Raw genomic sequence first — 25,683 nt, forward strand, 5'->3', positions numbered from 1 at the left:
ATGTGGGAGGAAACCGGAGCGCTGGAGGAAACCCACGCAGACACGGGGAGAACATGCAAACTCCACGCAGGGAGGACCCGGGAATCGAACCCAGGTCCCCAGATCTCCCAACTACGAGGCAGCAGCGCTACCCACTGCGCCACCGTGCCGCCCGGTAGACATTTATTCAAGTTTATAATCTGATGAGGTAATTCTGCTTTTTGCCTTTGATGCCAATAGAGAGTTGTGATTCAGAGCAGATTTAATCAACATTAAGTGATTTTTATTTATCTTTTTTTTACCTTATACAATTTCTTGTATTAGGAATTTGTTAGTTTTCGCATACCCCTTGGGGTCAGAGCGCAGGGTCAGCCATTGTATAGCGCCCCTGGAGCAAGCGCAGGTTAAGAGAGGAGGATCCCTTTTGGCAGGAATGGGGATTTGAACTGGCATCCTTCTGGATATCGGCGTAGATCCTTAACCTCAGAACCACCACTCCAATTCTGGTGGTGCACTAGGGAGTCCTGCAGCAAACTCGTTGTGTCAGCACCCCCACCCTGGGTACACCATATGGCCTCCTAAAGATGCTATCTGTGGTCAACACATAGGAGAGAAGCAGCGTGTTGTAGGTTGGTCAGACATGGCCAGTATGATTTCACTGCACTTCTGACAATATTACAACGGCTGCACGATTAAATAAAAGATCTTGAGATTGACGGTCAGCACTGTCACATTGTGTAGTTTGTCCCCAAATTCATAGCAGGCTTTGTCTCATGGCTGATACAATCTAAAATATTTTTTATGTCAAATGAAATCTATGCATAAAAGGGCAAATACAGCAAAAATAAGCATTTAAAGCACACACAACTGGGAGGCAACTGACTACGGACGTTACGTTGTTCCGTGTGTGCCACACTGCTGTCTTCAGTTTTTGTACATCTGTCCATGAATTGTTTATTCTTTTGGCTAGAGTTCCCTAGTACTCATGTTGATTTGCTTTAGGCCAACTGGCCCCCAAAAGGAAGAGCAGATGCTCAGTGCATTCACAGTTGTGTGCGCAGGAAACATCTGAGTGGCCATGTGGGGGACATTTACACAAAATGAGGCTTACTTAGAGGGTCCATATCACCTGTGATCCCATGCACCCAAACTGTTTGCACTACTTCCTTCATGAAGGTGCTAGATGTCTCTCCAGATGTGACACAGAAGGTCCCGCTGAAGATTGCCAAAACCACCCAACATATTGTGGAGGACATGCACATAAAGTGTTGCTTTCTTTGGAGGCCTATATCACCCATGATCCCACCCACCCCCAGCCATGAACTGTTTTCACTAGTTCCTTCATGAAGGTGTCTTAACGTTCACCGGTACCACCTTCAAAGTCAAAATGGATCATGTGGTGATCATGAAGAAGGATTTAAGGGAATTGGATTGAAACACCATAGGGAGGAAATAATACAATAAACGTAAAACATTAAGACTTGCAATGTAATCGGAACAGTGATAGGAGCCAAATATAAACTTGATAAAACCAAAAAACACCTGGTAGCAGGAATTGGAATCAAGTGACTAAAGACAACAGAGAAAAATGACAAGCCTTTAAAATATATTGCAGATTTATTAAAGCGGCAGACAAGAGAGATCAGCATTTTCTCTTCTGAACAATCACACCAAAACTAAAATTAAAATTGCAGAAGTAAGCTGCTCTGTCATATCCATAGATTCCCCCATGATCGTCTGGGTGTTTGAAGTAGTAGATTTATTGTTGGGCTCGGCAGTGACAGAGGTAAACTTTTGCCTAAGTAGGCAACATCTAAAGTGACTTACAGATCACAAGTTCACAGGACAACATTGCTGAGTCAGCCCTGGTGTGGCATTGGACTCCATTAAGGTCACACAGTGGGACTTCTGAACAATGTCGGCTACAGCAGTTCCTCTAATATAAAAGCTCGTCCTGCAGGGATAAGTTCAGGATGAGTTTTTGGAAACTGAATTGCTGATGCCATACAAGAGCAATAAAATGGTAAATGAAACAACGGCTAATCCTTTAACGTTCCTGTATGGCTGATTTCCACCTTAAAGGCTGTAAAGTGGTAAGCTCTTTCGGAATCACAATTATGAGCCTGATGGGCTCGTCGCATTCATGCATTTGTCAAACTCCTCCTTACCAAGTAGGGTGGTAGAGAGGAGGACTTTAAGGACCTTCAAAGCTTTTCATAGCAATAAAGCCTACAAAACTCTACATGAAATCTTGGCATTTCTAGGGAACCTTTTCAAATCCTTTTTTTCATTTTTGCCTTCCTATATTTGCTTTCAAATGCAGCATTTTTGTTTTGACCCTTTGGTCTTGTTGTCTTCCTGATCACAGAATCTTTGCAACTTTTTGGACTACTCTCTTGTTATTGTACATTCATTCCATTTGTCTCCTGCTCCTATTTCTCTTAAAAAAATAATTAAATCTATTTCCTTTGAACATCCAATTTCCAGCTAGGCAAAATAAAAAGGGTGTAATGAACGGTGATTTCAGAATGGGCCTGCCGATCAACAGCAAAAAACACAAAGTTTCATGGGCACCAGTCAGGGAGGAAATACAGTAAATGAGTGAAATAGACCACCTAAAACAAAATCAGTACGCCGACATAAAAAGGGTTCAGAAAAACGGTTACAGACAGCAGCATCACTAACTGCAATTATAATTTAAATTAAAAAAAGAGCAGATCCTGCACAGCAGATCATTTTTAGACTTTGGTTTCAGAAAAAAATAAAATAAAATAAAAATAATTTTCTAAAGCATTTAAAGCAGCAATCCATACAAATCCATAGATATACACCATTCCAGCATAATAAAAATATATATATATTAAGCTGTAACAGAAAACAAAATCTTTATTACCCCATAAAAAGATATTTTATCTTGGCCAGCAAAATGATAAATCTTTTTGATTCTTTTAATTCCTCTTTATATTACATATACATCAACTCTCAAAGCTTGTATGTTTCCAATCTCACTTTGGGCCATTAAAAGTCACGCAGCGTCTTTCAAACGGTCCCAATTCCTTCAGCAAAGCATGCGGAGACAGGCGTCGTCTCACGCCGCACAGGAACTGAAATATTAAGCAGTTGAAGGCTTAAGCGGCAGCAAAGCCGTTGAGACAAATTAAAGTCTGAAAGTGGCACTTACACACACCACCTAAAATGGGATGCATTCACATTCACAGCGAGTCAACACTAAGTGAAGGCCCAAAAATGTTCAGAAAGAAGAAAGACGGCAAGTTAGATGGCAAAAAAAAAAGCAACAGAAAGAGTTCTTCCCTGAACACACCATTTCCAAAGAGCTTATAAGGCGCCAGCAGTAGTGGTATGAGAGCAACCAGACTTTAAAAAACAGGATAGCCAATAAGGATCCTGTTTTACAAACAATGGCAAATCAACTTAATTGTGCACACTTCATTAAAGAAAGGCAAATATGCTCACTACGGTGAGTTTTACTTTTTAAGGGAAAAAAAAGGTGCATTAAGAATGAAAGCTGGTAGTGTAGCAAAATGGGAAGGCTTCAAAACTAGGCTGTGCAGTGACAGTGGTCAGGTTGGGGAGGTGTGTGGCCTTTTGGTTAGGGAGCCGAGCCTCTGTTTAAAAGACGGGTTCAATGACACCATTAACGTATGTACACAGATGCAGATGGAGGTCAACAGAACATGGTGGTCAGCAGATGTATGACAACATTATGGCTCATTGTACAGTATGAACAGAAACATTCAAGGAAGGCATGTTCATATATTGACCGGACACTGATAAGGTAGCAACAAACAATTTTGGTAATACTGTGAACATTGATGTGACCCACGTTGATCTGTCAGTATATTTTTATACAAATATTGGAGGGGCCAACAGAAACACACTCTGCCTTATTCCAGCTTGATTGTTGTGCATTATTCTAACACACCATTCTCAAATTCAGTTTGTATGATGGGATACTTGGGCTAGCCCATCATCATTGTTTGCAAGAAAAGAACCAACCCCGGACAGGGTTCAGTCATGAGCACAAACCCTAAAGGGTCATTTAGAAAAACAATTAGGCAGGTTTTAAATGTGAAAAATAATGACGAGTTACAGAGAGTAACGGAATGCAACAGTATGTCCCATCATGACTAAGAAACTGTTGCCGGCTCTGACTCGCTGCAAGACCCTGGATGAGCCACTGAACCTTGCTGAATATCAGCTCTATAAATAACAGCAAAATTTGAAAACAACATTTATATATATATGTATATATTTTTTTTATCAGACTTGCTTAACCTTGTTCTGGGAGAGGGCTGGAGCCAGTCTCATCAGCCCTGGTCAAGTACTTGAGATGGTGTTCACTATATAAAGACATTAAATGAGATAAAGTTATACTTTCACACACAGGCACACACTGTTAGATGAAATATAAAAGCAATTCATGTGTTTGAAGTGAAAAACGTCAGCATGCAAAGCTGATCTCTCACTGTCAAGGTTAAGGGTTTCTTATTAGCTTATCATCCCGGCTTTATTAAAAAAAACAAATCAGGCTTCTATTTTTTTCACGTGTGACAGACAGACAGACAGACAGACAGACAGACAGATAGATAGATAGATAGTGCAGTGAAGTGTTTTCCAACCTTTATCTACTGTCCACAAACACATTATATCTCATATACATGCTCAACTGTCTGAAGGGACGGGACTACCAGAGAAGCCGGTATAAAAGCAGCTCCGAGATCAGCATTTGCAGACTCAGAACTCAATGAGTACTTTACTCGCCCTCCTCTGCGTCTGAGGCAACTTGTATGCCCACTATCCACCACCCCGTGACACTCGTTGGCACCCACACAGCCAGCCAGATGGACTCTAGCAGCCAAGAGATGTATCCTAAGAGCTCTATGTGCTATGACTGCAACATAGCGATTGTGTGGCAGTTTTCAAGCCAACTTCTCCAGGTTGTTCGACCACCTGAGGAGTTTGTCCTTCTTGAGTTTAGACCCAGGTGTGCTACACTGTTATTTTCATGGCATACCAGGGAAGCTATTAAGGTGAACCAAACAATTGATAAATCCCAAATAGTCTGACTTCTGTTTACATTTTACTCCAATTCAAAATGATAAACCCTGGTACCTGGGACACTGATAACCACACTCCTCCTTCTAGGCAACATTAGCACCCAATAAACTGATGACATTTATTCACAGTTTTCCAAAGGCACCTTTTAGAACTTTGCAATCATCACACAATCATTCCAGTTCTAACTCAAGCAAATGATTAATTAGTCCAAACGTTGAACATCGGTGTACATTTGGATTTGCACTTCTGAATTAGACACACTGGACTTTCTAAGCTCCTGATTATCCAATTCCAAATGCTTTCCTCCACCGCATATACTTTCTTCCTACTTTAACCTCTGACTTTTGAGTTATTTTATTCATTTAACATTCTATAACCTCTTCCAGACCAAACAACGTACTTTAGGCAACAGAAAGCAACTTCAACAAGCCCTCTTTTACCTTCTCCCCACTTCCTGCTGTTAACTTCATTGACTGTAGATTAGCTGAAGTCTGTTATCTCTTTTTTTTCTTTTAGTCTGTTGTTTCTTTTTCTTAACACATTAAATTGACTAAAATATTACTGCCCACAAAATACCTACCTTCAACAAAAAATCCCTTACACTGTATCTTCTACAGACTTTTAGGGTTGTCTGTATCATTCATTACATATGATTCTGGCTTAATAGCTTATCCTGGACAACAGAGTAAGCCATTTGGATTATTTAAAAACAAAGACATAGCCAAATGTGCCTCATTACATGCCAGCAGTAGGCTTATGACATGCTGCCAGATGGCACACTGTAGAGCACTTGTAGTGAAAGTCCAGAATGGAGATGCAGTGTAGTCTGCAGCAGCCAGGAGGCAGGACTTTCAGGTGTCTACAGACACTTTAAGAACCCTTTAGCCTGACTGTTCTCTTTCTGCATCTTGAAAAAAAAATAGCTGTACCCTTAAACTTTATAATATATATTTTAGTGGCTTTGCATAGTGGAAGACATCTCAAAGTGCTTTGTTGGTACATCTGTTTACAGTGATAGACCTTTTAAGATCACATGGTGTGCATCTATCTTTGTGTTGCAACATACAAGTCACTCTGTACATGTGCCATTTTTAACCCTACATACCTATGAACATTGCCCATGAAGACCAACTACAGCTTCCTATACCTACACTTCAATGAGGGAGGAGAACAATGGATGCTCATCCCAGCTCTGCCATTCTTCTTCCATTTTATCATCTTGCTAACACATCTTGTTATCACCAAATTTGCTTCACTGTACTTGAACATTACAGGAAGACTGCTTTAAGAATCGGTACTTTCTGATTACACACTGCAAGGTTTTAACCAAGAACTCTTTTTAAGAGTTCAAAAGAAGACAGGAAAGCTCCGAGTCCCTAGGGTGTCTTCTCTTCCATCCTAATAGCACCAAGGCTTGAAAATCAGCAAAAACAATCCTATCACTTTTTTTTTACCACTAACTGGATAAGAAAAGTAGATTTTGGGGCTAAAGTAACTGCAAGTAGCTGATACAATGAGTTAATTTAACAAACGTGTGTCACAAAACAATTTAACATCATCAATCGGGCAATCACACAACACACAAACTTCCATACTGAACCACAACTCTAATCACCTTTCTATTGTGAACAACATTTATACTTTTCATTTTATACAGCATCTTTCCATAGTGAACACCATCTCTAAAAATGTTTCCTAAAATCTGTGTAAAATTTTATCGGGTTAAACAACTTGCTCATGGTTATAAAGTGAGTCAATGGTGTGCACTGAATTGACAGCCTCATGGGTTAGTGTTCTAAGCCTTCACCACATTGCCTGTATGCACAGAATACATTGATTTGACATTGTTTACACTTGACAAGACCAGAATGCAACAATCTTGAGAAGACGTTCATTAGTCAATAGGAGTAGGAGGAAGGTTGCTCACCAAACTGCCACCCTGATTGGTTTTCTCTGACAGTTATTTTAATTAAAAGTATTCTTCAATTTAAGAATACACCTATCTGCAGTAAGTTTACTCTACCACTAAATGTCATAGGAAGTTTCTTAAGACATGTTTAATCCCTGTTACCATCTACTTAGTGATGGCAGCCCTGACCATGAGAACAAACTAAATGTTTTTTTTGGTAAAGGTCAATAGGAGGCATAGCATCACAAAGAAAATGTCCATTTTTTCCATTTTGGTCTGGACTCAGTTTCCTGCTTGACTGTGCAATGTAATCTCATGGCCTGCATGAAATGTTTAGCAGGATACAATTGCTGCTCTGTATGGGTCTGACAGAACCTTGTAGCGGATCTTGGTGTTAGTTACTGCGCCATGCTTCTGCCGCAGGTGGAGCCTCAGCTGGCTCTTGTGCCTGAAGTGAAGATCGCACTTTTCACACTGTGAGGGAAAACAGAAAAAACAGTCAGCTCACTGTTGTGTTTGTCAAGACAAATGCTTCTTAAAGTTTTACACAGTAAAGTAAATAAGAACTGTAAATCAAATAAGGTTCAGAAGTCATTTATAAGTTTTTCTAGGAGTGGGAATGCAACCTGGGAAACCTAAGGAGGTCACACTCAAGAGAGACATGTACAGAAACAACAATTTACACAACAATTTACACCCTGCTTTCACCAAGTCAGGTAAAAACTCTGAATAACTGCTATGGTTGCAATTCAGAATATGGCTAAATTTATAAAATTAGGGTCAGAAAGTGGCCAAGGAAGTGGTGATGATTTAGTGGGACATCAGAAAGATGTTATTTCTGAAACTGCTGTTATTTGACATGTATTTCATATGGCACCATGACAGTGTTTTTTGCCAACAAGGAAAGTATGACTACATATAAAAAAAAAAATCAAGCTCACAGTAAAATTAATTATATGCATAATATATATATATATATATATATATATATATATATATATATATATATATAGATCTCAATCAGAATGGTAAAAAGCTTTGAAATCTAAGGCAGTGGGTAGTCTCTAGGGTACAACAAGCAACGCCTAAAAGCTGCACTGTGATTTCACATTCACTATTGTGTGCCATTTCCAGTCTTCTATTTAAAAAGTAACTGTTGATAGGCCACACATCCTGTTCTCTGGATTCTCTAGCGTTTATATGTGGCTGCCTTGCTCTTCAGTTGCTCCTGCAAGGCAATCAGGATGTTTTGCAACCAAAGTATTACACACTCTTAGGATTTAACAGTCTGCCTCTTCCCAGACATTATCTAATCATTGATGATCTAATCCATTATCCTTTTAAACTGGTGAGGCAGGCGACAACAGTGTTAATGTGCTCTCAGGCTGAGCTTGAGCCAGACAACCTTGAGCGGTCTTTTGAGATTATAGCATGTGCAGCACAATAGCTGCCTTAAAGCAGTAGATAGATAGACAGACAGATAGAGAGAAAGAATATCAGCAGTTCAATTCAGGCTTCCAAAAGTGAGAAAAGCATTTCCCAAAACTACATAAGAGTGTCACACTTGAAGAGGGTATCTATACCTGCTAAACTAGGGACTGAAAGAAGGAAAAGGCTGCTGGGAAAGAGGCTAGTATTCTGATAGCTCAGCAAGATACATTTTTTTACTTCAGACATGAAAGACACTATTAGACAGAGAGACAGATAGATAGATGTAGAGTATTTTAGGGGAACCAAACCTAGACGGGCCATGCTAAAACAAAAGCACCACATACAGTGGCCAATCCAGTAAACTTCTATACCACAGTGCCATCTAAAGATAATGTAATAGTACACAACTTCTAGTTGGAGGGGAGTTAAACTTGATGAATATGTTGCTGAAACTGTCACCAGAGCTTGTCAATTTACAAAAAAAGAAATTGCATGGCATGCAACTGCATGACATCTTTCCAGCATTGTTTCACATTTCCAAAATATTGTGAGCTTGCCCGTTTCTCTGATAGCCAAAAACATGCTGCCTGATGGTTTCAGTTCCTGTGCAATTAGGTACACAGGTACAAGGAGTTCACTCATATCTTTGCCACTTTTTCTTCCATTCAGTTGTGGCATGTTCTTTTTGTGAGATCATAAAACACCAGTGTTTCTTATTCATCATCATTATATTTATATGCATTGTACTTCTGAGTAGGCACTCATTGGTTGTTAGTTCTCATGCACACAGAGCCCAGCCCTACGACAAAACCTGATTGATTTTGTTGGAGCGAGCTGGACTATTTGGACTGAGTCACTGGGTTTGTCACATTTCCAAGACTAGAGGTCACAGGAGCACGCCACTATTGCCCCCAACTCTCTAAGATTATATAAACGATGCCTAGATGGTAAAAATCACTGAAAAAGTTGTGCAATAGAGACATGGGCTTAAGACAAACAAATTTTCTTTTGAATGAGCCTTATGTCTGACAAATCAATTGCTCCCTTAATCTCTTCAGGGTAACAGTCTGCTAATTCTGCTGTCAAACAAACCCTAGCTCCAGGTATAGTTACCATTAAGATTTTAGTCAAGTTGTATAGCCACCTGATAAGAATACCTAGATGTAACACCTTAATTCAGTAAAGTTATATAACAACATAGTTCAGCATTTTCAAATCTTCTTAATTTAGTTCAGAGCTGCATGGGTTTAGAGCCTATCCTGGCAATACTGGGCACAAGGCTGTAAACGATCCTGGACAGGGTGTCATTCCATCACACATAAGTGAGTATAAAATTTTCAAACTAGACCTAAATATCTGAATAAGATATTGGGAAAATGTAGCTATTAGTGAATCTAACAAGCCTGATGGATTGAGTGTTTTTCCATCCTCTATCAGACTTTCTTTTATTCTAATTTCATGTACCCTATAAGTTCAGTGGATGAAATGCTTATTTAATAAAACACCAGCATTATATAACAGGTAATAGAGATAAGAAAGTACTCACATGGTAGGGTTTTTCCCCTGTGTGAATGCGGATGTGGCTCTTGAGAGTTTGCAGGTGACGAAAACGTGTGCCACACGTCTCACATGGGTAAGGCTTCTCTCCAGTATGAATAAGAACATGAGCTCGTAGGTGAGCTACCTGTGTGCAAATTCACACTGATTATAACACAAGCATGGCCCTTGCACTTATAAGCTCTTATCCATATAACTGACACACACAAAAATCTACATTATTTCATAAAATAACACATTCAAACCAATTCAATTCAATTTAGGGTCACAGGGTTCAGAGCCTAACCTGGAAGCATATGGCACCAACCATTTTAGGGTCTCTCATGCACATATTCACATACAGCCTCTTAGGAAATGTAAAATGAGCTGGCCCTGTGAAGAGTTCCAGTCCATCACAGAGCCTGCTCACTCACATGGGGACAAATTAGAACCAACTGACCTAACACACAAATCACTGGAGAAGTATACAGAGAAAGCCCACACAGAGATTGAGGCATTCAGAGAATGCACAAAATCTACACGCACTACGACCAGGAGCGGGATTCTAGGACACTGCATCTGTAACAAATGTCCACAAAATTCACTTAAGTTGTACTTTTAAATAACCTTATCTCGTACTTGCTTTGAATGCCTCTTTGTTGTTATGATGTAATTTTTCTATTCATCATGTTTAGGACAGTAAAATGTCCCAGAATGAAGAAATCGTTCTCACTGCAATACAAGTGAACTCTATTCAATCAACTGTGTGAACTGTACAATAAATTTGTTTATCTACACTTAAGTCTATTGTTTTCTATCCTTTGTTTGAGATTAACACAGAAGTATGTAGAATGTTTTTTTTTACTTTGATAACACAATTTCAATTTTGTGTTAACCAATGGCATAAAATCTACATTAATTACATTAGAATTTTATATTGAAATACAAAAAAGGAAAAAAACAACAAGAGTGAATGACTATGAAATTTAGTGCATTCCACAGGCCGAATAAATTGATAGAATAACATGACCTACCTGAACAAAGCGGGCCCCACATGTATCACAGCGATAAGGCTTTTCGCCTGAGTGGATGCGTGAGTGAGTCTTGAGATTGGCAGGTCTGTTGAACTGTGCCCCACAGATGCTGCAGCGATATGGCTTCTCACCTGAATGCAGATTAGGACAAGAGTCAGGAATGTAATCTTCCAGAAAAGTAAACAAAAAAGCAAAAAACTTTTATCAGTGGGCCTTTATCTCAAAGGCAAGATACAGCAAGGTTTACTTTATGAACTATCGCTGTCACAGATTAACTTTCCTGATGAGTTACGATTTGTCCAGCTTCCCTGGAATACTCCATTCAGGTTGATATGTTGCCAACACAAATGGGTTTTTGAATTGAATAAAGTTCTAGGGCCTCCCTGTCATAGATTGCAAAGTTGTACTAGACATGCACCTGAAGGTCAACAGTAAGTCCATGAGAGACTGTGACACCCATGAAGGTCCAGAGTAAAGTTCAGAGACTGGCCTCTTCTGGTCACATGACTTCAAGATTGGGTACAAAAAGTAGTTCTTGGAAGAGGGTAGCAGTTCCTTAACAGTCATAACGCTTGACACCTTCTCCTCAAACGTACTTTCGGATTTTCTTTTCTTTTTCTTCAGGAGCTTAACACTCATATTTTTTTTTATTAGGGTGCCGTACTCTGAGGACTTTACTTTGGACAATTTGCTAAGCACAAGAATATGTAACCATAGACAGAATATTGCAGCACTCTTTACATTACATCAGCCTGTTAAAACAAGCATCTATCCTGGGATAGAGTGCCAATCCATCGTTAAGTGAACACACGCACACACACACACACACACACACACACACACGCACACACACGCACACACACACGCACACACACGCACACACACACTAGTTCTTAATGTTGACATCCTACCTGCATGTACAATTTTCTGAGTTGATGGGCTGCTACTGTGGCAAAAAGAAGAGCAGCAACTGTCACACTTGGGCTGGTCATTGTCGCCATTACAATGCAGGAAATGTCGGTGCTGGGCATCCTGCTTTGTGAAATGTCCCTGGCATATTGTACAGGTCATGGCAACACCTAGAATAAAAGGCCATTAGGATTAGTGTTAATGATTTTTAAACATATCATTCCTACTAACACATTACATTTCACACTATGGCTATTTAGGTCAAACCTTTATCAAACGCAATGACAAATGAAAAGTACACTTAATCCATATTTATACAACTGGAGTATTGGAAGATGAAGTGACTTGCTTAGAGTCAAACAAGGAATCAGTGGTGGGGACTGAACTGACAACGTTGGGGTGTAGTCCTATAATGACAACACTACACTGCTATTTACATTAATTCAGTATGGGACATGAATTAATGACCCTGACATTTTAAGTTTCATGCTTTACATAGATGATAAAAACTTAAAGCTAATTTTACTGCTTTACCAATTCCCATTCTATTCAAATTATTATTGTATGGTACTCTTCACTAATGCAGACAGAGTTAAAGATGCTAAGATTTGCACTGGGTGTGACGAGGATAGATAGGTTTAGAAATGAGTACATTAGAGGGTCAGCTCAAGTTGGATGGTTGGGAGACAAAGACAGAGAGGCGAGATTGCGTCGGTTTGGACATGTGCAGAGGAGAGATGCCAAGTATATTGGGTAAAGGATGTTAAGGATAGAGCTGCCAGGTAAAAGGAAAAGAGGAAGGCCTAAGAGGTGGTTTATGGATGTAGTGAGAGAGGACATGCAGGTGATGGGTGTAGCAGAACAAGATGTAGAGTACAGAATGATATGGAAAAAGATGATCTTCTATGGCAACCCCTAACGGGAGCAGCCGAAAGAAAATGCATACTCATAGGATATGCACAAATCCACAACAACAACGCAATAACAACACATCGTTAAACCATTATTGAAGAAGACATGCAAGAAATATATTCTAGTGAATAAAGCACTAAAAAGCCTAGGCATTTACAACATAGCATATTAGGTTAGTATGCTACTGTTTACTGGAGCTTCCAAGAAAAATAAACATTAAATGCACAAAAATATATCTATGTCTATCTCTCCATTTTAGCTTGAAAGTTACCTTAATTTTGAAGAAAATGATAAAAAAAAAAATCAGAAAACCTTGATGATGTTTTGCATTTAATAGTCAGTAGTGATTAGCAAACCCTCCCGAGGTAGCTTCACCATAAGATCGTCAAAATCATAGAAATGCTTGGGGTCTTTGCGGAACTCTCCGAAATGCTTTGAAACCAATGGGGAAGGCAGAACTGAACTAGATTTGAGTGGATTATAATGGTGCAATGGTCTTAAATGTCTCAGCGAGCAAGAGGAGTGCCTGTCAACTATGTTGGACTGATTATTCTGGCTACAAATGTGACCTGTGCTGTGAGTGCTAACTAGTGCCTCAAACAACAAAAGACTTAGATGGAATGTTAACCGCAAAAAAAATACAACAAATGACCTCAAATCAGATATAAGTAAATAAAATACAGATTATTATGCTCACAGAGTTCAAATCTTAGGGCACTTGTTAATCATGCCACAAAGCAGTCTCCTGTGTTTCCTAGGGAGGGGAGGATCCTTTAAGGCTTGTCTTAATTCTGGAACATGGCCAATTATGTATGCAAACTAGCCATGTGCCACTGCAGCCACAGTGATCAGTGTTATATATCTGGTGGCAGTACTCATAATATTCCCATAGTATTCTGATAATGTACCCCTCAAAACAATGCAAGAGTTTCCTTGGTTATAAACAAATGTGAGGTGGAACTCCTGGAGTACTTGTCAGGTTGTGACATCAGGCATGCATGAAACACATCTGCAACAATCTTAGAGCATGTATGTGTGACAGTTCTGCACGTGGTTAACAAAACATACTTAACATTTTAATGGGCCATAATTGCTTTTATTATAAAATCCATAAAATATTTTCTCTTCTGTGAATATCCCAAAAACAAATTCACCACTAAAGGAGATGCAGCTTTCAAAAATCTGCTGGTTAATGTGCATTAATGCGTGTTTTTCTTCTAGAGATCATGGTGTAAGTCACCTAAGAATGGTAATAAATCAAGTTTATTTTTAACCTGCTGTTTTTGAATTTGTTTGCTTGATGAATTTGAATGCAGGGCCTCAAGTCAGAACATGGGGGGAAAAAAGCATCATATAGTCATCCCTCACCTTTTACGTTCCAGAGCCCCCTGCGATAGGTGAAAATCTGCGTAGTAGCAACCTATATTTATTTTATTATTTATATATATTTTAAGGCTTTATAAACCCTTCCCACGCTCTTATAAACCTTTCTCACTCTCTTATTAACCTTTCCCACACTCTTATAAACACTTCCTATGCTCTTAAACACTTTCTACACTCTTAGGGCTCATTTATACCGCCACGCGTTCTGAGCGTTCATTTGATGCGCCCTCTGAGCAGGTCCTCAGAAATTAACGCAACGCGTACACGAGTTGCAGTACCAGCAAAAAGTTGGGGGGCACAGTGTGCTAAAAGTTGGAATGTGACGTCAGAATCTCTGTTTACTATCTACATGTGACAGAAAGCCGCTTTGCAGATCCTAACGAGATCGGTGTGTGCGCTTTGCTATTTGATAAATGGTTCGATGTGGTGAAGCAAAATGCCAAAATACAGATGTATTCATGGTGCTTTTATATTCAAGCGTCGCATATACCCGATCGTAATGACACGATACGTTTTAAAATTCTCACATACCGTCTTCTGTGCCATCTTTTTTTCTAGGGCTTCCTCTGCTCCTGACAGCAGCAAATCGCCAGCAAAAGATTGCCACACTGAGCACATTAAATGTATGATATTCCAACTCTCTGCACATTTAGAATCCTTAGATTTATACTTGATATCACTTTCATGATGAAAAGCATTAAAGTATGTAAATTACATTTTACAGATAAATCGGTAATTTCGTTTAAATAATGAATACTGTTAATAATTACATACATGGGGTGACACAATGATTGAGTGTTAGCACTGCTGTCTTGCAGGGAGTCACGTCGCTGATATTCCCTGCCTGAAGTTTACACATTTTCCTGCTGGGTTTCCTCAGTGTGCTCCAGTTTCCTTTCCAAAAGATATGCAGATTTGGTGCCGCTAAAATGACGCTAGTGTATGTGTGTGCTTGTATTCACCTTGCGATGAGCTGAGGCCTCGTCCAGGGATTGTTTCTCGCTCGTGCCCAATGCTTGCTGGAATGGACACATCCCTGGATTTAATCAATAAACGTCCTTTTCAGAGATATTGCGGTAAGGTGTCATCTGAATTTAATGGGTGTTCCAGGCAATTCACAACACATCGAAGCCGAACATGTTCTCACCGTGATAATATCTCGCACTGCCACCTGGTGGATTCCTCCAGATGTACGCAAAGTATGCGCGCAAGTATAAACACTACAACGCTTGCGTAGCAGGAGCGTCCGCTGCAGCATGCGTCACATCGCGTGAAGTATAAACCCGGCCTACACTGCAGAGCAACACTACGCGCAGCGATCAGACATCGATGTGTCTGCCACTCGCCTTGTGAAGGGGGAGGGGGAGCAGCTGAACGCATGCTAAGCAGAAGTGGACTTTGTGCTGCTTTTGCCAAAATGCCCGCTTGTCGCTCTGCGCATTCTGAAGGAGGAGGAGGAGTGGGGGTGAGGTGTGAGGGCTGAACGCAGGTTTGCTCAAACCCCCCTCCCCACAGACACGGTACGCTCTGGGGCTGAATGCACGCTAAGGAGAAGTGGACTTTGTGCTGCTTGTCGCTCTGCGTGTCAATAATTTAAAAGCCTGTACAGCAGCTGTTTTCCTGTCTCACTGCCTTGTCTTGCATGTAGTTAAAATGTTTTATAATAGAGAGATGTTACTCATATCCTTAGTCCGACATCCACATAACATATGTGTTAACAAAGTGTGTTTTATAAGTTTACATGTGTTTAAAGCGTGTGGGATGGGTATTTTAAGGCTTAAACTATAAAAATGTTTATTTATATGGTCTTTCTATTTCGTGGATTTTCACCTATCGCTGATGTGTCTGGATCTAACTTCCGCAGTAGGCGGGCGATCACTTGTATTTAAAAAACCCGCAATACAGTGAAGACGCAATTGGTGAACAGCGATATGGCAAGGGACAACTGTACACTCAGTGGCTGCCTTCTTAGGTTCACTTATCTAGAACTCTCTTTATCTTCAAAAAAAACTTAACTTTCCAAAGTATGATTTCAAAGAACTACTTGCTGATGTGATATCACCGATTCTCTCAGATTTCTAGCTACAAACATCCAACAGCGACTCTGTTGGATTGAGACCTGAGGACAGTTCAGGGCATTAGAGTAAATCACGTTAATCTAACCGTCTTGAGATGATTCAAGCATGGTGGCATGGCATTGTACTGTACCCGTCTGATAGTTTTCATGTAAAAAAACAGTAGACCAGTCCATGACACTCAATTGGAAGTAAAATTCCTAAAATATGCCAAGAAAGTATTTCCCCACACCATTACACCATATGGATTCATGGACTAATGCTATTTATGTCACATTTTGCCTGTGGCACCTGTATGTAACACATTAAATTGAAAATTTCAGATAATTTGACTTTTACCGCATCTTAAGGCATCCTGTTTTGGTGATCCCATGTCCACTATAACCTCATTTTCATGTTCTTAGCTAAAAAGAGACGAACCTGGTATGTTCTTCTGTACATGTAGCCTATCCACCTCAAGATATAACAGGTTATGTGTTCAGAGGTGCACTTCGGCACAGTAAAACCACTGAGATGATGCTTCTTGGACATTCTAATGTTTGATCAAACAACAACCAAACCTCCTGACAATATCTGCAATACTATGTACAGTATATACCGAGTTCTTACCACATGATTAGCTGTTTGGTGCAGCAGGTTATTTTAGTTTGTAATCAGATAAATTTAATAAAGTGAACAAAGTGTGTATACAAAGAAATTGTGGCTCATCTTCATGTTCCAATGAAACTGCAAGTGACACACACTTTATTCAAACTACATTGCTATGACATGCTGAAATGTTTAGACAGATAGACATATAGCACACCGTACCGGATGTGCAGCGAGAGGCTGCAGAAGACAAGTCAGGAAGGTCCTCCTCAGGGTGGCTGGCCATGATGTGATGAAATAGCTGAGAGACCTGCTCAAAGCTTTGCAGACAAACGTTACACTGAATGTACCGAGGGATAAGCCTAAGGAGAAACAGTTCAGTTACTGAACCAAGCAATATAATATAGCAAGAACATATCCACAAGATAATTAATCCAAACCCTTTCAGATGAAGCTCATCTTTGTACTCACCTCACTGATTGACTCATCTCATCTTTGTCTCCCGCCTCCTGGGCAGAGTGGTCAGATGATGGGCATCTCTCTGGGCTCCTAGGGGTATGACCCAGCTCTGGATCATCTTCTTCCAGTTTCTTGTCGCCTTCCTCCTCGTCCTCCTCCTCCTCTTCCTCTTCCTCCTCATCTTTCACAGCTGATCTCCGGCATAGAGGGTTCAACACTATATATTTGTACTTTTTCCAGTTACAGGCTTTGGGGTCTGGGTTTGGATGGGCCTCTGTCTGCGCCTGCCCCAAATAAGAAGTAAACCAAGTATCCATTAGACACACTCATGTAGATCACCACTCTCTTTATTCATCTGAGTAAAATAAAGCTGTGAATGTGATAAACAGCATCCCAAAAGTCTTTGCAGCTCTTTAAATAAAAGATTATTTTCAGTGCAATGACTCCTTATCTCCCTAGAATTAATTAGACAATTGTCTTCATGTGCCAAACCAACGTGCTAACTGGAAGATACACAGGGGACCCTCTAACTATATGCCCTAACCACCTAAATCTTCTCAACCCAGAGAAACAGCTATTCTGCTTAAAGGTTCTCCTGTAAATCTGAACGCCTCCCTCAAAATGATTTTAAGGTCCTTTACATAATGACTAAACCTAAAATGCATACATGCATGATGTGCAGAAGAAAAACACACTACTTGGGAAGAACTTTCCACAGACAAAAGAAAGATAAGCAAACTGTACACAGATAGTCTTCAAACTGGGTGTCAGATTATGACACCATGTGAGACAGTAGTGCTAACCAATGCATGTCAAAGCCATTCTCAAATTTTTACATACTTAAATATTACTTTAAACATGTATTAAATAGTAACAGAGCTTAAAGTGTACAGTTAAAGCATACGGTATGCAACCTGGTTGTGTTGGATAAGGTACTGAACTTTAAAATCCTAGCCTGCTGGTTCAGTCTACAACTTTGACGTATTGCGTGAACTTAAGCTCAATTTTTAAAGTACAGAATTTAAGTCTGCTGTACATTTGTGATCTCAAAGGCGACTTAGATAAAAGAGTCAACTAAATAAATACATGTAAGCATGTAAAAAAGCACATCAAAAGCCAGAGAAGAACTACTCCAGAAAGTAGTGTGGATTAGTGTGTATTGTCAAGAGAATATATTCTAATTATCTGTACCTGGCGAATTATTGAGGCCTGCTCAATCAATATCTTATGAGGGTTGCCAATAAATATTTTGCAACACTTTGTTCACTGCAGTCACCATTAACCATTTCAGTATTTAATTTGAACCATGTTGCCTGCTATTTTAGCACTGTGGAACAATCTAATTCTCTGTGCATGTACTGTTGGCACTCAAGAGGGCTCTGTGTGGTCATACGCATTTAGACAACGAGTGGTTACTGAATTTCATGAGAAGGGATTACTGACGGACATTCACAGATGGTTATAAAATATGTAACCTTAGTTTTCTTTGTTTGTTCACTGCAGTCACCATTAACCATTTCAGTATTTAATTTGAACCATATTGCCTACTATTTTAGCACTGTGGAACAATCTAATTCTCTGTGCATGTACCGTTGGCACTCAAGAGGGCTCTGTGTGGTCAAATGCATTTAGACAACAAGTGGTTACTGAATTTCATGAGAAGGGATTACTGACGGACATTCACAGATGGTTATAAAATATGTAACCTTAGTTTTCTTTGTTTGGGTGCCTCTCCCTTCACAGTTCATCCCCGTGGTCTCCCAGGAAATGTAATTAGAATGCAACTGTTTATCCAGTCAAACAAAGGAGATTTCTGTGAGGATCTCTCTTTTTGCCGTGAGTTCATTACAATTAAGCTCTGCTACAAAAATGTAAGAAGGCAGTACTGTTAATCAAAAGTGTAGGCAAAGTAGGCACAAAGCCTGCTATTTCAGTACTTGTTTAAGAGGCATTGTGTGCCCTGGGTATCCTTAATAGAAGTATTACAAAGCAGGATGACCAAGAGACCATAAAACATAACACAACATAACATGGCCAAGCTTGCTTAATACCAATCAGGGAATGTCAGGGGCCAGGGCCTATCCTGACAGCACTAGACACAAGGCAGGAAAAAGCCAAGATTGCAACCCACCCACAGACACATGGAGATGTGCAGACTCCACACAGGCAATGAAAAAGCACTGGATTTACTGTACTACCCTGTGGCGCATAATAGGTAAAGGGGACAGGCAATTTATTCAAGTTAAACTCCACAGCTGGAAATGAAATTAAATGTGAACTGCAGCTTTCAAGATGCAGGTGTGGAGGACACTGTTTTAAAACCACCCAGAGCAAAAAATAAGAGGCTTAATTCTGATAGGATTTCAATAACAAATCAGAATTAAACTCTAGTCTGTCTCCCATCTTCTAATCTGCACTCCAAAGGGGGTTCTTCTCACAATGCTGTGGTAATCTTTCATGTTTTTCATTTCTTTATTCAGCTAACACTTTTATGTAAAGCAGCTTATAAATCACAAGTGCACAACACACATTTCCAGAATTACAACTTGCACTGTGACAAATCCAGGAATCAAGTAAGATACCTCACATAGTTAGTTAGAGTATTTTTCCAGTATCTGAAACTTTTAGACAAGTAGTTCTTGAATCTTTGAACACTAGACTAGACTCAAGTGGCTATGGCACTCTTCCAGAAATACAGTTTGACAGCCATTATATATACACAGTGAGGACTGAAACATTTTACATGGTTCATCTCTTTTCTGTCCTTCATTTTCCCAAGGTAAAATTCTTATAATACAGTAGCACATTTGTTTCTGACTGTCTGAGAAGATAACCTTCATTTTTAACTAAGTTCTCCATCCTTGTTTTGAATTTTTATAATACTTTTCTTTAAACAGATAGAGGTACTTGTTATTTTCTTCTTTTTTTGTAAAGAAATGAGTTTGAAATTGTTATGACCACTGCTGCCCCTATCTACCGGCTGAATCAGAGTGCCCTGCTATTTTCTCTGTGTTGTCATGTTTAAGTAAAGATTGTTATTTTTTCAATTTGCAGCTGTTTTAGAGATTTACCTGATTGCATTTAATCTATCCATGTCAGGCCCAAGGTAACAAGTACTTCCACATAAATATAAGTGCTGTTGGTAAGAGAAGGTGGCCAAGGGAGTAATAAACTAACATGAGAACTTGCTTTATCCAACTAAGAGTTGCTGCAGTGTCCATAGTTTACCCAACAGCATTGGTGGTAAGCTGCCCAGAATGCGGCACCAGTCCAACTCATGGTTTATTCACCAACTTATTCACATTCACTCACACTCAAGTTACTAGTTATCCATTAACCTAACTTGTACAACTTTGGGAATGTGGCAGGAAAAGCAGAGTACCCAAGAATATGCAAACTCTGCACAGACAGCATTTAACTCCTGTGTAGTTCTTTTTTAAATTCCAAATTTAAATGCTCAAAGCAATAAATATCACTCCTTTCTGTTTATATAATACATGACAGAACATGACATGTGGAAAAGTTGTATTCTATACTCGGTGCCAACAAATACAGCAATAAAGGTGTATCAATCTGAAGAACAAAATTTGTTTTGGTAAATATTTAATTTTATGATGCCTGAAATTGAAAGACAGCAAAAATATACAAGAAAACAGACACATTTTACATACTGACAACCCACAACCCTACTTTCAAAAACTGATTTTTCTTGAGGGCAGCAGCCAATGCAAGTATTGTGAGTGGCCTACAGTTACCATATCTGGAAGTCACAGCAGATACGTGTTTTCCCTCCATCCATCCACCCATCCACCTACTTCCAGATAAGTTATTTCCAACTCAGAGTCATTGCTAAATAATAATAATAATAATTCATTACATTTATATAGCGCTTTTCTCAGTACTCAAAGCGCTAAAGCAAGTGCTTTCTCCAGCAATATTTGGTAAAAGGCAGAGAGTAAACCTAAAGTTTGTAGCACCAGCCAAATTTACTTCTCCATTTTACTTCTCCATTAATACACATATGCATCTCTGGGATACTGGGGTAAAAAAGATAACCTAGATCAAGACCTATGTGGAAAACATACAAACTGCATACACAGAGTGGACTGGCCAGGAATTCAACCTGGGTTCCTGAGGCTGTGAGGCAGCATTACTAAACAATACATCATTATGCAGTGTTTTTAGTGCCATGAAACAAATTGGCCTGGAAAAGTAAAGTTTAGGCTACGTGATAGGATAGGATAGGACAGGACATTGAACTTTAAACAACAGGGTTATTAGCTTACTCTCCACTTACGACTGTGACAATAAGCAAATCACTTACTCTGCTTATGTTCCTACTGTAAAAAATGAAAAAACAGTTTTAATATGTCCTAATCTTTCATATCAATTATAGCTGAAATTGGATCACTAGTTTCAGATGTATTACAATGTACTGCTGTATATTTTGAGGCTACAATATAGTCTCCCAGATGGCAAATAGAAGACAGTAGAAGCCCAGAGTGGCTGGACCTCTGTAACATGACATAGACTTTATTAAGATAGTGTCTGGTGTGGATCGCTGCAAATGATAGTCTAATGGCAAAAAAGATTCCAAGTTTGAATAAGTGGATGGACTGTAATTTGAGCTGTGAGCAGAAATGCAGCATTGACATGTGGTGATTTCAGGTGTTGGAATGTCAGTCCACCTGAGAATGGGAGAAACTGTTGTTATAGCAAGGGTGAGTGGGACAACAAGGGTATGCTTTGTTTTTTAATTAGTTGCACATGATGATAATGCCATATCTCTTTTATATTTGCATAAAATAAAATAATTACAGTTTACATGTTAACTAATTTGGCCTTATGTTTGTGTAAAGGTGGTACAAAGAGGTGCCCCCTTTAAAAGTACATTCTATATATAATACTTTATATTCTTGACACATGACAGGAGATAGACATATAAGATCTAAGGGAAAACTGACAAACAGACCAGCAATACTGTCGTTACTGCACCACTTAAAATTCTGAAATCTTTTTTCATAAGCACTTCCATATAATCTCTCTTTATCCCTGTTCAAATTGACATTCATGATGGCGAGATGTATTCTCTGAATAACTGTTGACTTTCTGCGGTAGATGATGAAATATTGAGAAAGATGCTTACAAATCTTAAAAATGTGCCTTTAATCATTGGTTCAAGAGGCACTTTTTTAGCCCACATGCATCAGACTATGCAATGCCACAGAACATCATGCCCATCATTAACCTAGTCAGTTACAACAAATAGACTAGTATTGGGAAAATATTTCTTATGAAAATATTTTAAAATTATTATACTGTATATCATAATCATTGCATTATACATTATATATAGTCCTGAATCTTTAATTTATGTAATACTTTATTTTGACTACAACTTTATGTTCTATGTTGTTGGTGATGCAAGTGAATTAACCCTCAGGGATTAATAAAGTGCTAACAAATTAGCTATTTTCATAAAGTAACCCACTATGCCAGGCTCAAATACTGCATTTCCACATGTATGTGTACAAAAGAAAAGATCAAATCATGGCCGAATGTTTATTAGGCTTTTCTAATAAACCAGTGACCAAAACTGTGTCTGTGCTCTTCTTGTTGGACGCCTGTAAGTACTGCAGTCAAGCAATCTCCTTCTACATTTTACAGTATGACCAGGAGATGACTTCATGTGATGCTACTACTATGTCAGTACCGAAGCCAGACCAATATCAACGATTTGCTATTTGGGTGATATTATTTGTTATAATTGTAGCTTGCAGGCCAAAAGGAAGAGTGAAAGATGCATGAATGTTAATGCATCTATCTATTTTATCAGCATGCAGTATCATATGTTTGCAGAATGGTATTAGCCTATATTAGGCAAAAGGATTAGCCTAATTATCTCATAGATCCAGCATTCTGGATTGAAATCTTGCACCAGGTCATTGTCTGTGTAGAGTCTATGCATGTTCCGTGTCTGCTTAATGGTTTTCTTTTAGTTTTTCTAGCTTATCACCAAAGACATGTTTTAGGTTGGCTGACAATTTCCAAATTAGCCCTTTGAAAGTGTAGATGGATGTGTGCATGAATAGACCCTATGCTGTAAAGATAAGCTAAAGTCCACAGCAACCCTCATCTGGATTAAGTGGGTTTGAGAATGTTATGTTATCATTTACTTAGTTTAGACTAGCAGAAGATTGTATTAAACTTCCCATGGAATGCAATAAAGGAAGAACTTAAAACAAAATGGAGAGATTTCCAAAACCACTTTATTTACAAATAGAATTTTTACTTTCACAGCTTCAAATGGCAATTCAGCTAGTGAACTCCTGAACACACTTTTAGATTAGAGGGTTGTAGGAAACTACTGCCTATCCTGGAAGCACAGGACATAAGGCATAAGCCAAACTCCGGTTAAATGCCAGGCCATAGAAGAGCACACTGATTCACAATGTTCCAAATTATGAATCACCAATTAATTTATTGTCTATGCTTTCAGGATGTGATCGGAAACCAAAGTACACAAAACAAAACTCAGGTGGTCATAGGGCAAAAATGAAAATTTTACAAAAACAATAAATTGTATTAAATTCATGCACATCATGCTGCTAATATTCCAATGTTATTGTTGCAATTAAAAAATATACAGTATATACTCACAGGTGCCTGACTTCCACAGATGCTGGCCTCAGAAGGAGAGTTGGGATGACAGCCAGAACGGGATGGGCTATCAGGGGTTGGCAAGGGTGATATGGTTAGCTCCCTGCTCCCAGAAGCATCTGCTTCAATTTTCACTTCTTCTTGGTGGGCTTTGCATGACTCTTGTTGCCCATCATGCTTCTTTGCAATATCCTTAAAACCACTGTGATCCATGGTTGCTTCTGATGTTTGGCTATGGTGAAATGGAGAGGGAGAGGCTTATCAATTATAATTTAAACAATTAAAACTGCAAGAAAGAATGACATCCATAATCTGATACTTTCCAAAAAGGCAAAGTCACATTTAATACTACATTTCATGGAGGTTAAAATGATGGTAAAGCATTTGGACCAATATGTTAACTCATACTAGCATTCAAAATTTTTGAATCACCCAGAAATGTTCACATTTGTGATAGAAATTGATAATTTTTTGTACTAACCTATCAATTAAGTGACTTAAAAATATAGTCAGTACATTACTAATGTTGAAAATATCTGCTTGAAATGACTCATTTAAAATGTATTATTTACATATTACTGTAAAGTCCTATTTTCAGTGGCCATTACTCCAGTGTCCTAATTGTAAACTCTTATATCTTACTTTAATTAATCATGTTTAAACACCAATTGGTTATTACAGAAATATTTGTAATTGTGTTAGCATAGCTGAAACCTGCTATTCTGACCAAAAAGTAAGAGTAAATTGTCTTTTCTTGAGTTGCAAGGAACTGTCATTCCTAATGTTCAATTTTGGATCCAAACATGGCAAAAATAAAACAACTTTCTCAAGAAACACACCAGTCTATTGATGTTTTGAAAAACTGAGGGTACTCCATGTAAAAGATTGTCAAGAAACTAAAGATTTCATATAAAAATGTCCACTACTGTCATGAGAGAAGAAGGCAAACTGGATCTAACCAGGATAGAAAACGTAGCAGAAGTCCCAGATAAACAACTGCTCAAAAGGATGCATACATCAGAGCATGTGGTTTGAGAAACAGATGCCTTACACATTAAGGGCATTTTAGGTCCTCAGTTATCTGCTTCCTTAAATAGTACATGCCACATACCAGTGCCATTTGCAACAGTGAAAAAGAAAGGTTAAAATGGGTAAAAAATAGAGACACTGAATTGCAGAGATAAGAATAGGGCAATCAAAAAGTTTTCAGCCTGACCTACAAAAGCAAGTTTTATTTTTCACCATAGTCTCCGTGAACACTTGCTTGTGTATTTCCCTGTATATGACTTGAGGTGCTCATCATAAGCATAAAGTGTCACAAAGACGCAACCCATTAAATTTTGTAAACAAGAGGCAGAGACATCTTAACTTGCTGCCTGGAAAGCTTTAAAAATACAGTAATTTTCTTGAGTGGCCTAAGGCTTTTGCACAGTACTATACATGTATCATATTTGTGCTTATGTGCATAAAGCAAGGATAAAGAAAATGAAAAACAGGCAGGCAGTGTGGTGCATTGGTTGGTCAAATCCAACAACTGACACGGTGTGGCCCTGAGCAAGTCACTTCACCTCAGGACAGCATGGAGGAAACTCAATTGCACCTCTTTGACCTATTCATTGTCCTGGCAAATTCTCATCAAGGTAACCTCTCATGAGTGGTGTTGTGCCAGTTTGTTGTCTGATTTAACAACTCTGGATTGTTATTTATGGGGAACCCTAAAGGATATTGT

At 38.9% G+C, this 25,683-nt stretch overlaps 1 protein-coding gene across 2 annotated transcripts in view; it reads right to left on the reverse strand.

Moving 5' to 3' along the window:
• Positions 1-1,580: 1,580 nt before the first annotated feature.
• The window catches only part of bcl6b (BCL6B transcription repressor), a 51,522-nt gene continuing 27,419 nt past the window's right edge, over positions 1,581-25,683 (reverse strand). For both annotated transcript variants that reach the window (XM_051924872.1, XM_051924873.1), the window contains exons 6-12: positions 23,955-24,186; positions 17,307-17,578; positions 17,058-17,197; positions 11,880-12,047; positions 10,965-11,099; positions 9,945-10,078; positions 1,581-7,441 (exon numbers count right to left, since the gene is read on the reverse strand). In XM_051924872.1, coding sequence (XP_051780832.1) covers positions 7,301-7,441; positions 9,945-10,078; positions 10,965-11,099; positions 11,880-12,047; positions 17,058-17,197; positions 17,307-17,578; positions 23,955-24,186 — 1,222 coding nt within the window. In that variant the 3' untranslated portion in view covers positions 1,581-7,300. The remainder of the gene's footprint in view (positions 7,442-9,944; positions 10,079-10,964; positions 11,100-11,879; positions 12,048-17,057; positions 17,198-17,306; positions 17,579-23,954; positions 24,187-25,683) is intronic.

This window comes from Erpetoichthys calabaricus, chromosome 3, assembly GCF_900747795.2.
Source record: "Erpetoichthys calabaricus chromosome 3, fErpCal1.3, whole genome shotgun sequence".
NCBI lineage: Eukaryota > Metazoa > Chordata > Cladistia > Polypteriformes > Polypteridae > Erpetoichthys > Erpetoichthys calabaricus.